We start from the raw sequence: 13,033 nt of genomic DNA, 5'->3' as shown, positions 1-13,033 counted from the left end.
TTTTCTGCACAACTTAAGGTCGCACATCGCATCGTATTTGTGTATTCATAACACAGTAAACTGTACAGTATATTTGCAACATATCTCTATAAATACTATACATGTATATGAATACCATCTACGTTACGAGTCGGTGCGCAGACACGGTTTCGGCAGTCGTGTCATGATAAGCACATTCTCAATTCAGGAGAACTGAGTGGAAATGACCACACAAGTTGTGTACAATCTACATCTCTTAAGTCTAGGGGTAGGTCCAGTATGTCATTTTAACTAACAACCGCAGACATGGCCCTCTTCAGTTACAACCATGAGTAACTTGAATGTGTGCACATCTCAGTCGTGTTTTAAGGCATGCTGAATAGCAAATCAGAAAACAGGAATGGTGGGCCTATTTATGTTCCTAAATATAGAAATGGTAATTTTACCGCATGGTATGGTAAAACGATTAATTTTTTTCTCAGCCACCATGCTTTTGACATTGAAAACTAAACTACAGAGGATGGTAAATTAGCAATATCCATTACACATTTTCTGTTTCAAAATTGCTTATTGTTTTGTTATTTGCATTTAAAAAGGCCAAGGTCTTTGTTTATAAACACAATGGAGCAGTGCAGTGCACCATGGGACTGCTCTCTCCTTTTTGAAAAAGCTGTCTGCACTTGTTATCCAGGGGTGTGGTTTTAACAGTCTGATTTTATTGGAAGGAAATGCACTCAGCTGAATGTATGTATGTTAATACAAATCAGCCACCATGAAAACGACATCCCTAGATACTGAAACAGTCATTACCCTTTTAACATATCGTCCTTGATGACCCAAAATTGATAGCAATCTCAACTGGAGGTACACATAACAACCAACAGAAAGCAGTGTTGCAAAGTATAGTGTTTAGGCTCTAGTTTGACTCCCTCTGAACGATAGCTCACTTGTTTATGAATGAATAGGTTCCAGCTATCCTGTTGCTATTCCGGGGATTCCCACAGTGGCTAAAATACAATCCAAGTTCTGGAAATAATGAACGACCAAAAAATCTAATAAAACTTCTGCTTGCTAATGAAACACCTAATCTCAGTTTACTCTACCAGATGGTAAACCTCATGACATCTTTACACACAGGGAGACATAGTGCTGACACTCCGCACCCTATCTGTTACTATATGTATGCCCAAAGAAACAAATGATAAGATTGCCAAAGAGCAGCCCATACTACTAATGTCTTCCAGCAGTACCATAGGACATTCACAAAAATCAGTAAAGGAAATCTACCAGACAACATACTGCCAGGATGTATTCAATTGTTGTCTGTGCTTAAGTAGTGCCAATTGCCTTATCAACTTGAATTACTGAGGTAGTGCATTATGGGATAATTGTTTGAGCCAGTGGAGGACTGAAGTACCATGCAAAAAAAATGGGGAGTTATAGTACTCTCCAGCATGGAAGAACAGGAAAAAAAGCAAAATGGATCAGTGTCAGATTTGAGAAGAGCATTTTGACCAGGAGTAGTTCCCAACTTCAATAGCCCCGGATTCTACCTCTGTGTTTTCTGGTGTCCGGCTGGCAGTCCTCCCACTGTTCAGACTGGTTAATGTTAAATTGTATTCAGCTGAAACAGTGGTGAATGTACGGAGCCTTGTAAAATATATCAGCCGGACTTGTTTAATAAGCAACTGAATCTAAACAGTCATAAATAAGATTCCCAAACAACCCTGTCACTGTTCTAAACTAATGCGTGAGTCTGGGCGATCCTGGGGTCTGTCTCCTTGCTTGGTTCTGTATAAACAAACACAACCCATTTATGGACAGGAAGCTTAATGTACGATTCACAATATTTAATTTCAATCAAACTCTTAATATAGATGTGTATCAGTAGCTCCAGTTTAGTCTGAAGGAACAAAGAGACGAGGTGGAGATTCTGTCTTCTGTCACTGCTCTCACAGTGACACTTCAGTACAGAGTGTCCTGTACATTTGAAAGGTAAAACACAAAATATTCTATATTTTAGGGTTGGAAAAGAGAGAATATACCGCAAGGTCCATGGTTCGATCCCTGGTGTAGCCACGATAAAATCTGCACAGCTGTTGGGCCCTTGAGCAAGGCCCCTAACCCTGCATTGTCAGGGGGGGGGGGGGTTGTCTCCTTAGTCTAATCAACTGTAAGTCGCTCTCCACAAGGCTGTTAACATATAGCTGTTATCTGTAAACAGAGGCATCTTAATTAGAGTTGAACCATAATTGGGATTTTTTCGCCAAAGAAAATTAAGTTCTTTGTTCTTCAATACATGTTACAGGAAATACAGAATTATGAGGAAAAGGGAGACAAACTTCACCGAAATGGAACAATTCCTAGATCAGAGATTCTAATCAGGAAGAACTCTGAGAAATTCTGAGAACTGGAAAAACACAGATGTCCGCATTCTCTTAAAAAGGGGGAAATGGTATGAAATGAACACATCTAAGCTATATTCCACCACCAAAAATAACAAAACAAAAACAAGAAGCAAAACTAAGGACTCTCCTTTCACATGCTGTATGATTGGCCTAGTATTCCCCAAAAGTAAATCATGTGATAGGCAGGAAAGGTTGAGAAAATTCAGGCATGAACTAGCTCATCATGAATTCTCCATTAGGCACATTAGGTTCCATGGAACACCAATATTATCTCAACCAGAGAAGGAGCAGCAGTATAATGGACCGTGTCACATGATTCAATACCCTGTATATTAAATCTAACAACAGCAATACCATGGAGGAAAACATTCCATTAAAGTGACAATGACTGACCTTTCCCGATGCCTTTCTGGGAAATAGAACAAGCAATACGAAGCTCCGAAGCAGCAACTCTCCTAAATCTCTACAGAATGTCTTATAGGGTATTTCTGGTCTGCGTAAGGCAATAATAAAAAAAATAATAAAAACTTCCAAACACATCATTACATGGCCTTTTACCCTCTGCTGTCAGGTAAGCATCATACGCATGGTTTTGAGTGAGCGTGCAGCAGGTAGGGCCAGTCGATAGGGAGGTGTCCACAGCCAGGTGACAGCTTATGTGGCCTTTTCCATCATGGGCACTTTTTGCCCTGTCCTTTTTGCACTGTAATTTTCTTCCGGAAGCTCCAATCTGAAAACAGGCGTGCACTTGACACGTTTATTTTAAAGAACGATTACCCACGCTGCTAGTGCTACAGCTACTAACGATGGGCGATGACCCATAATTCCCTTTTCTCGGCTGGAGTTTCAGTTCCGGTTATCTGACGAGTGTTACGCTGCACACTAATCTGAGCTTTGCACCCAGGGTTCAGGGTACATTTTGATTTGATCCATGAAGAGCAAAAATGTACCTCCACTGTCATTTCATTTCTGAGAGTGTGGATCAGGGCACAGCACTGCACACCACCGCCTGTGCCCTGATCCACACTCTCAGAAATGAAGTGACAGTGGAGGTACATTTTTGCTCTTCATGGATCAAATCAAAATGTACCCTGAAAGTACAGTAATATTCTCTTTGAGTACAAATTAGTATGTTGTCCAAGCAAATAAGGTACAAATTCATTATATACTGCTTGCTATGGTATTTTATGTACCTATAGGGTACCACCCCAGTGACAAACATTTGTATCTTTTTAGGCACTTTTCGTACCTTTTGTGAGAGTGCACAAACATGGGGGAAGAGGACGTCGGAGGACAAACTGTTCACCAAACTGTTATTTTTGGCCCTGCTGGTGAACTTCTGCATACTGTACTTTCCCTTCAACCTTTTTTCTGCAACCATTTCTTCTCCCCACTTGTAATTCCCTCCCAATGTTGCATACCCATGCCCATATTCGCGAGCCAGCTTCATCGCTGCAGTGGTTTCCCCTCAGAGAGGGGAGGGGAGAGTACAGAGCGCAAGTGTTCACTTCTCTAGCACATTCCGCCCGCTCCTGCGTCTCTCCGCTCCGCGGCCCCCCTGACTGAACAGGGACTGTGTCGTGGGAGTGCGCTTCCTGTGCAGTCAGCCAGGGCGGACCTCGGCCCCCCAATCGGCCCGAGGATTCGCTCTTACGCGGCACAAAACAGGAACAATCCTCCCTGCCGCCCACATCAGGCAACGGCACAGCACAGTCTGGTTTAGACGGCTGACTGTGGGTCATGTCACAACATTAACCCTTTGAAGAGCAGCTGTTTTGGAACGTTGTTTTGTTTTCTTCAGAACTCTACGTACGTCAGTGTTCCGGAACTCCACTGCCTGTGATTGAAACGGATGAGCGATTGGACCGGTAGTGATTGTTGCATCAGCATCAGAATGCTCGGTTGAGAGCATTCTAATCACATATGAGACCTCACACCTTAAATGGTTAAAACCCACCTGTGCTGTACCTGACCTCCCTGAACCACAGCTATATATTTCTGCACTATTGATAGCTCCCTCTAAAACAGAAAGCTACTAATGCAGGGGGAAGTTAGTCAGACAGGTCAGAAAATACAAGAAGTACCTCAAGAGAAGGGCCCGGTGAAACCGTAGACCTGTTAACAAACTCTCCCACGGCTTGACAAAATGAAACCAAGATGGACAATAAGACGGCAACACCAAGACCACCAAGAGACAAATAGAACCGATCAGTGCTCCGGACAGGGAACTCAGGAGGTGGGTAACGTGAGGGTGGTGAAGGAGTGCCAGGCAAGCAGAACACTGAACTCTGAAGAGGCCTGCGAGGGGGGGCGGGCGGGTGGGCCTTGGGGTGCACTCTCAGAAATAAGGTGACAGTGGAAGTACCGTGAATGTACCCTGATCCTAAACGTACCCTGAAAGTACAGTGATGTTCTCTTTGGGTACAAATGAGTACATTTTTCCAAGCAAAAAAGGCACAAATGAGTATTGCTGGCTAGCTGCACAGCTTTATGCAGCTATCGGGTACTGCCCCAGCGACAAGCATTTGTACCCGCTGAGGTACTTTTCCGGCCTTTATTTCTCAGTGTGTGGGGTGTGCTAGGGGTGTGTGCTAAGGGAGCGTACCAGAGGGGTGTGGAGGGGGGGTGGGCTTACCAGGGGGTGTGTGTGTGTGTGACAAGGGGGTGGCCGTGTGGTGGGGGGTGTGTGAGGGTGTGTGAGGGTGTGTTAGGGGTCTGGTGACGGTGTGTGAGGGTGTTTTGCGGCCATGCTGTAGCAGTACTCACTCACACACTGCAGCCTGAGCGGTGGGGTGTGTGGGGTGTGTGTGAGGGTGTGTGTGCGGTATGTTAGGGGTGTGGTGACGGTGTGTGAGGGGTGTGTGTGGGGGTGGGGGTGTGTGAGGGTGTGTGAGGGTGTGTGAGGGTGTGTGGGGGGTGTGTGAGGGTGTGTGGGGGGTGTGTGAGGGTGTGTGAGGGTGTGTGAGGGGTGTGTGAGGGTGTGTGAGGGTGTGTGGGGGTGTGTGGGGGGTGTGTGAGGGTGTGTGGGGGTGTGTGAGGGGTGTGTGAGGGTGTGTGAGGGTGTGTGGGGGGTGTGTGAGGGTGTGTGAGGGTGTGTGGGGGTGTGTGGGGGGTGTGTGAGGGTGTGTGAGGGTGTGTGGGGGTGTGTGAGGGGTGTGTGAGGGTGTGTGAGGGTGTGTGGGGGTGTGTGAGGGGTGTGTGAGGGTGTGTGTGAAGGTGTGTGAGGGTGTGTGAGGGTGTGTGGGGGTGTGTGAGGGTGTGTGGGGGTGTGTGAGGGGTGTGTGAGGGTGTGTGAGGGTGTTTTTTTGGCCATGCAGCAGCAGTACTCACTCACACACTGCAGCCCGTTTTTTCCCTGCAGGGTCTTGCTGCACAGAGAGCAGGTGGCCCAGCAGGAGAAGGTGCCCGGGACCAGCTGGTGTCCACAGGCACTATTCCTGCGCCACTTCAATCTGTCTTTGGGCTCTCTCTCCTTCTCCCTCTCCTTCCCCTTCTCTTTCTGAGGCTCTTTCTCTCGACTCTTACCCTGCGAGAGCAGAAAAACAGGGCCCATTGTTAGCTATGGGTTTTCCACAGATTCTTCACTTGTTTCTGCCACAATGATATGGTATTGAATTCTTTTTTTCACATAACAGAAGATATAGCTACATAACAGGAGTAAGGAGAACTATACCTATGCTTCTGTATAAGAAGATAAGCATGGTAAGTTTCATAGGACATTAGTCTTATTTCACATTATGGATTCACAGACATTTGCATCAAAACATTTTTCAAAATTCCAAGTCTGTGTTCTAGATCTCCATCGCTTTCAATTAGCAGTAGTGATTGTGACATCAGCATTAGAATGTTCTTAACCGTTCAGAATTTGTGATCTTACATCTTCAATGAGGAAATGGGAAAACATCCATTTAGGGGCTTTGACAAAGTAGGATTTAACATGTTTAAAGGGAATGCCAGTCAAGCTCATTAGCACCAGCTTTATCGCTGAACTATCGTTTATTAAATTAAGGGTGGCCTGTAGTGTAGTGGTTAAGGTACATGACTGGGACGCACAAGGTTGGTGGTTCAATCCCCACTGTAGCCACAATAAGATCTGCACAGCTGTTGGGCCCTTGAGCAAGGCCCTTAACCCTGCATTGCTCCAGGGGAGGATTGTCTCCTGCTTAGTCTAATCAACTGTATGTCGCTCTGGATAAGAGCGTCTGCCAAATGCCATTGATGTAATGCGATGTAAATTGTGCTTAATTCACATCCCTTATCAAAGGTGAAGTTCTTTTTTAATATAATGCCGAGTACCTTTCATTTTCACGCGCGCAGAGGGCATTTCCCGTAAGCAGGAAAAGCAGTAGTGAGCGTTTTACTCACCGTGTCTTTAACGAAGGAGCCGGCCATCCTCTTCTTCAGAGAGCTCAGAGTGCGTTTCACCTTTTTGCACTTCTCCACTTTCTCCGTCCGGTCCTCCTCCTCCTCCTCTTCATCGTTTCTGTCGCAAAACAGCGGGGTGAGGGGCGTCCCACACGGGAGCAGTACGCACAAGGCCAGGGCTCTCAAACTCAGATCCTGGAGGGGCCTCTGCATCTGCTAGGGGCCACATTGGCTCAGGCGGTAAGAGCGGTCTTTTGGCAGTCGGAGGGTTGCCGGGTCGATCCCCCACCCAGGCTGTGTTGAAGTGTCCCTGAGCAAGACACCTAATCCCCTAAATGCTCCTGACGAGCTGGTTGGTGCCTTGCATGGCAGCCAATCGCCATTGGTGTGAGTGTGAATGGGTGAATGAGAAGTGTTGATTGTACAGCGCTTTGGATGAATGGCAGCCATTACCATTTGCCATTTGCTAGTGTTTGATGTGCTCCTGAGCTTACGAGCTTCATTTGAGTCACTGATTGGGTAAAGAGTCTGCGCACCTTTTTTCCAAGGCCTCAGTCGGCCGCTGATCGAAAGGAAATTACGAAAACCAACAATAAATGCTTATACAGAGCTCCTCGTCCTTACCCAAATAAACATACTACCAACTCGGCCTGTAGCGTAGTGGTTAAGGTACATGACTGGGACCCGCAAGGTCCACAGTAAGATCCGCACAGCCGTTGGGCCCTTGAGCAAGGCTCTTAACTCTGCATTGCACCAGGGGAGGATTGTCTCCTGCTTAGTCTAATCAACTGTACGTCGCTCTACAAATGCCGTTAAGGTAATGTAATGTAATGTAACTGAAATTCACACAAAGAATGACCCAAGTCCCACGAGTAACAGGGTTGTCCTGTAGGAATCTTTAGAGGCGGCCCCTCTGGGGAACTTACTCCTTGCAGAGGAATTCATACCAGGTGAAGTTCTCCGACGGAACCTTCTCCTTCCGGCATTCCGGCGGCATCTGCTTGGCTCTGCGGAAGAGATGACATCAGCTGGAGAGGGGGGCGCTAACCTCCCCCGAACTCTTCTGAGCTTCAGACGGCTCCTTAAAAAACCCACACCATGCCAGAGCACACTGCTGCCGCTCGCTTTGAGAGCTACTGAAGCTCTCCGGTGGGCCATCCCAAGCTGCAGCTTTAGAGTAGAACTACTGTCCTGGGATCAGCTTTTGCCTGTTAGCCCACAGTGGATAAGGTGAGGCTGTGTACCAGCGAAAACTGATCCTAGACCACTACTCCTACTCTTTTTTTTTTTACGAATACAGCCCAGTTTCTCCAGCCTTTGGTTGTGAGTGGAAATTGAACGCAGAACTTAAAACGTTCACACGCACAAGCAAAGACCCCAGCAGTTTTTAGACAGGCCCGTGTTATAAGGGCAGATGCCCAGTCAAGCGTAGGCAAGCGCACACACTTCCGTTATTGCTGCACGCCCCACCCCGTCACACAGTGTTAAGTCCACAGCCTGAGTGTTAGGTGAGTTCCCTCCATGCTAGCACCCAGACCAGCTGAGCTGTGTTAATCAGGGCACTGGGGGGCGCGGGGGGGGGGGGGGGGGAGGGGTGGCCCAGGGGGGAGACCGCCCCTGGGGGTTGGGGGGGGGGGGGGGACAGGCTTGTTTACTTACCCGTGGTACTGCTTTAGCTCACGCAGCACTTTCTGTACCATCAGCCTAAGACAAACAACACACTGACACTGAGCTCTGCCGCCACGCTGACTCACAGGGAGGGAGGTGAATTAGTGCACCCCCTCCCTCACCAAAACACACACACACGCACGCACGCACGCACACACACGCACGCACGCACACACACACACACACACACACATGCACACATGCACGCACACACATGCACACATGCACGCACACACATGCACACACACACACACACATGCACACACACATGCACGGAAACATGCACACACACACACACACGCACGCACACACACACATGCACGCACGCACACACACGCACACACACGCACACATGCACATGCACGCACGCACACGCACGCACACATGCACGCACACACACACACACACATGCACACATGCACGCACACACACGCACGCACACACACACACACACACACACACACATGCACACATGCACGCACACACATGCACACACACATGCACGGAAACATGCACACACACACACACACACACGCACGCACACACATGCACACATGCACGGAAACATGCACACACACACACACACAAACTTACACACACATGCACACGCTTGCACGCGCTTGCACACACACACACACACACACACATACAATATACAGTACATGCGCGCGCACACATACACGCAGGCACATACACACACACACGCATGCACATGCACACACACACACAGGCATACACACACACTCACACACACACACATACAATATACAGTACATACTCACACACACACACACACACACACACACACACACACACACCTGCCTGGACACAGTGGCCCCATGCCCTCAGAGAGACTGATTTATGAGCTGTAAGAAGGGGCTGAGAGATTAAGGTCGGGCATGTGTGGAACAAACTGCCAAAAATTGGCATATTACTGAGGAAACGCGCCAATGGAGAACACAGGAATGCTTCTGTTCTCCACACCCAGCCTTCCTGAAATGGTGGGAAGGAATCACCAGCTCCACGGCTATCCAACAACAAATAACTTGATTCTTGAATAATGTTGATCAATGTTAGTTATGTAGTTCAAGTAGGCCATTTAAAAGTGTGGGAATTCCTCTGCAATGAGTTCAGTTGGCAGAGCGAGGGGGAATAAATGAAAATGAGCAAAGGATAAATTCTCCACAGAATTTTTTTTTACACACAGAGTGGGGGTTTTTAAGAGCAGGCTTGATATGATGCTAGATATTATTTCACTTTTAGGCAACCTAAGTAGGTACACATTAGTGGTAGGATCATTGCTGGGCTGAAAGGCCTGTTCTCATTATGGTGTTATGTTGTGTTGTGTTGTGTTGTGTTGTGTTATGTGAATAAGTTTCACTGACAGCCCGGAGACCAGGCACAGAGACAGGAGGGAAAGAGGCTGTAGAGGCAGGTTGACGTACATGCGGCATTGTCCCTCTTCCGTCTGCAAGCTCTCCAGGCCGGGATCCTCTGCAGCACAAAGGAAAAAGCTGTTGCATTCGGGCCCCACTGTTCTTTGAAAAAACCTCACCTTATTTCAGATCACCAGTTCTATCTGCGGTGTGAACACCTTGCCTCAGGAGAAAGAGAGAGAGACGTGTGAGAGAAAGAGGGACTACAGCTCGAACGTGAGAACGACAACAAAAGTTGTCTTTCAGGTGTGAGCTTTTGTCAAATTTCCCCCTGAAAGCCTGCTCGACCAAAAAATTAAGCTGCAGGCTGTTGCTGAGTGCATATCCCGCTGCTAGTTTACATTGCATTACATTACATTATTGGCATGTGGCAGACGCTCTTATCCAGAGCGACGTACATCAAAGTGCAAAGTGCATACCCATCATCAGGAACAAGTGCGCTGAAAGACCCTAGAGGAAAGTACAGCTTCAAGTGCTAAGACCACAACAAAGATAAGGACTAGGGCCTATTTGATTAACCTGACAATGGATTACATCCGAAACCACACAATAGATTGATAAACACTCATGTCGGAACAATAAACAGCTTACCTAGCCAAACAAAACTAGCAAAAATAGCAAAAATGTGTAAACAAGCATAACATAAGATAACATTGTTACATGATGTTAAGCGTGAGGTAACGCTTCGAGTGCCGTGTTGTTTTTCGGGTCCCCTGAATGGACCTGAACGGGCCTGAAACTGACCTCCTTCCACCACTGCAGCCTGCTTCGAGGTCTCCAGCACGCGGGACAGACGTGCAGCGCTGGCCTCTGATGCCAGGATGTCAGACCTGGAGCACAGGTTCCTTCTGGAAACATCCAGCTCCTGCAGCAAAAGGAAACAGACTGAGAAAGCCCACAGGACAAGAACTGTAAAATCCAGCTATGCCAGCTTGGCCAGCTTGAAGATTTAGCTGGTCATAAAGCTGGTCTAGCTGGGTATGAGCTGGTCAATCAGCCAGTGCTGGTAGCTTGTCTGAGCTAGTAGCTGGTCAACCAGCTGGGAGCCGGTCTGAACTGGTCAACTCGTCAGCAGGGTACAAAACCAAGACCCTCTGTTCATAAAGAATGCCAGGATCAGATTTCCCCAAATGTATCCATTATTAAAATGCAAACTTCTGATCTCAGACCTCCTATTCTGAGACTCTTTGCGAGTAAGGGGCTAAAAACACTGCGACATTACTGATCAAAGGATTGTCTTTCGCAAATAACTTTTATCTAAAACACTGAGGCATGCAGAGCTATTTTTACAGAGGCAGCGTAGCATAAACAACCATACGAGCAGACACGCGCACTGCGATATCCCACGGCCGGTTTCCTGTCAGTTGCTCAACCGTAGTAGTGTGACAAACAACAAAGGCGAGCTCACCGACTCCGTTTCCTCTGGTTTACAGTGCGAGAGGTCGCTCTCCCCCTCCACCGTTCCCATGGAGTCGCAGGGGCACACGGCGAAAACGAAGGACTGCTGCAGTGGACTGTCCGTCTCTCTCTCCCCGTCACTGTCCATGGCTGAGGGGTCCAGGCTGAGTCTGACAGACCCACATATTCATCCATTACAGCGGCAGCCTGTAGCCTAGTGGCTACTCTACAGGCCTGGGACCCAGAATGTTTTTGGCTCAAGCCCCCCGGTGTAGCCACGGCGAGCTGTTGGGCCCCTTAACCTCGCAGTTCTCCCAGGGGGGGGGGGACTGTCCCCCTGCTTAGTCTAATAAACTGCAAGTCGCTTTGGATAAAAGTGTGAGCTAAGTGATGTAACAAACAAGCATTACAAACCCTCCCCTTCACCACAACACGGCTGCTGGGTGCCAGTTAGGTGTGTCTGTGGAGTTTGAAACAGGAGGTGGTTAGGCATTGCAACAGGCAATACGCTGCCTGTTATCATACTACTGCATGTTGGTTTGATGTTTTTTCTTTGAGGGCGAGTGTAATTAAACTCCAATGGCTTGTGCATGTTTTGTGTTGTTAGCTTGACCTGTATCACTGTTGCATGTATACAAACTGGAGTTCATGCAGAAGCACTAATGTTCTATTGCATTGTACATCGGATGCAGTGGGTTTTTTCTTTGCTCCTAAGGGCTTGTTCATGTTTAGTATGTTTCCATTTGACCATTTCAGCAGCCCAAACCACACTTTTGGCTTGAGCTGAAAAAAAGGTAGCAGACCGCAGAGTTACTTGACTTGACTTTCGTTCTGCCTCAGCAGAATGTGGAAGTCTGGTCTTGGGAGGGTGTTGTGACATGTCTAAAAAAAGCCCCCTGCTTCATTTGCATTGAGAGAGAATGTTTTGGCTTCAAATGCCACCCAAAGAGCCTTGAACCTGAAATAAATTGGGCTGTGAGGGGGGAGAAAATGCTAAATCATGTAGTGTGAATAACCGAAGGTGTGAGTGAAGCAACAACCCAAACACACACACGCCTGTTGGGCAAAGCAAGGATGACAGATGCACCCCAGACTGATGAAAAACACAGAATAAAACAGAATTAATCGGCACAACAGTGCTTTGAGGCTCTGAAACACATCTGTATAACACACGCACCACACACATGGGGCTGCTTATAGCCTAGTGGCCAAGGTGCTTGACTGGGACCTGGAAGGTTGGTGGTTCAAGCCCCAGTGTAGCCACAATAAAATCAGTGCAGTTTTTTTGCTCTGCTCTGTCTTAGTCTAATAGACAAAATAGAATCAAAATCTGATCAAACGCATCAGCTGAACAACTGTAATGTAATGTAAAGGCTCCCGCACCTCCTTCCGGGGTCGAACGGCGACAGCGGCACGTCCCAGCTGTGTCTCCGCGACGTCGACATGGAGCGCACCAGGAGGGGCAGGGTGTCCGTATCGAAGTCCACGTCCTCCTCCTCGCCTCCCCCCGGGGCGCTAGAGTCCAGCAGAGGGGCGGCCGGGGCATCGCGCCCCGCCGCCGTGTCAGGTTTCGGGGGCGCGGGGCCGCCCTGGCAGGCCAGAGAGCCGGGGCAGGAGCTGCTGTTGGCCTGGAGGACCTGCATGCTGCCTGGGCCCGGGCCCGGGCGCTGGGGGCTGAGGAGCGCGCTGTGGTTCAGCTGCGGGACGCTCAGTCTGAGCGAGACGTCCGCCAGGTCCCGGAAGAACTCGGTGCCGCTCAGAGACGAGTCCGGGCCCGAG

At 48.2% G+C, this 13,033-nt stretch overlaps 1 protein-coding gene across 2 annotated transcripts in view; it reads right to left on the bottom strand.

Annotated features, from left to right (window-relative positions):
• Positions 1–12,758, bottom strand: part of arhgef18b (rho/rac guanine nucleotide exchange factor (GEF) 18b) — a 49,079-nt gene extending 36,321 nt beyond the window's left edge. The window contains exons 1-8 of one of the 2 annotated variants that reach the window (XM_061239475.1): positions 12,638–12,758; positions 11,265–11,424; positions 10,601–10,721; positions 9,866–9,914; positions 8,412–8,456; positions 7,679–7,759; positions 6,753–6,870; positions 5,718–5,913 (exon numbers count right to left, since the gene is read on the bottom strand). In XM_061239475.1, the coding sequence (XP_061095459.1) occupies positions 5,718–5,913; positions 6,753–6,870; positions 7,679–7,759; positions 8,412–8,456; positions 9,866–9,914; positions 10,601–10,721; positions 11,265–11,424; positions 12,638–12,699 (832 nt within the window). In that variant the 5' untranslated portion in view covers positions 12,700–12,758. The remainder of the gene's footprint in view (positions 1–5,717; positions 5,914–6,752; positions 6,871–7,678; positions 7,760–8,411; positions 8,457–9,865; positions 9,915–10,600; positions 10,722–11,264; positions 11,425–12,637) is intronic. The other variant, XM_061239477.1, reaches the window with a different exon arrangement.
• Positions 12,759–13,033: the final 275 nt, after the last annotated feature.

This window comes from Conger conger, chromosome 4, assembly GCF_963514075.1.
Source record: "Conger conger chromosome 4, fConCon1.1, whole genome shotgun sequence".
NCBI classification, from domain to species: Eukaryota; Metazoa; Chordata; class Actinopteri; order Anguilliformes; family Congridae; genus Conger; species Conger conger.
This window is presented reverse-complemented; position numbering and strand designations above follow the sequence as displayed.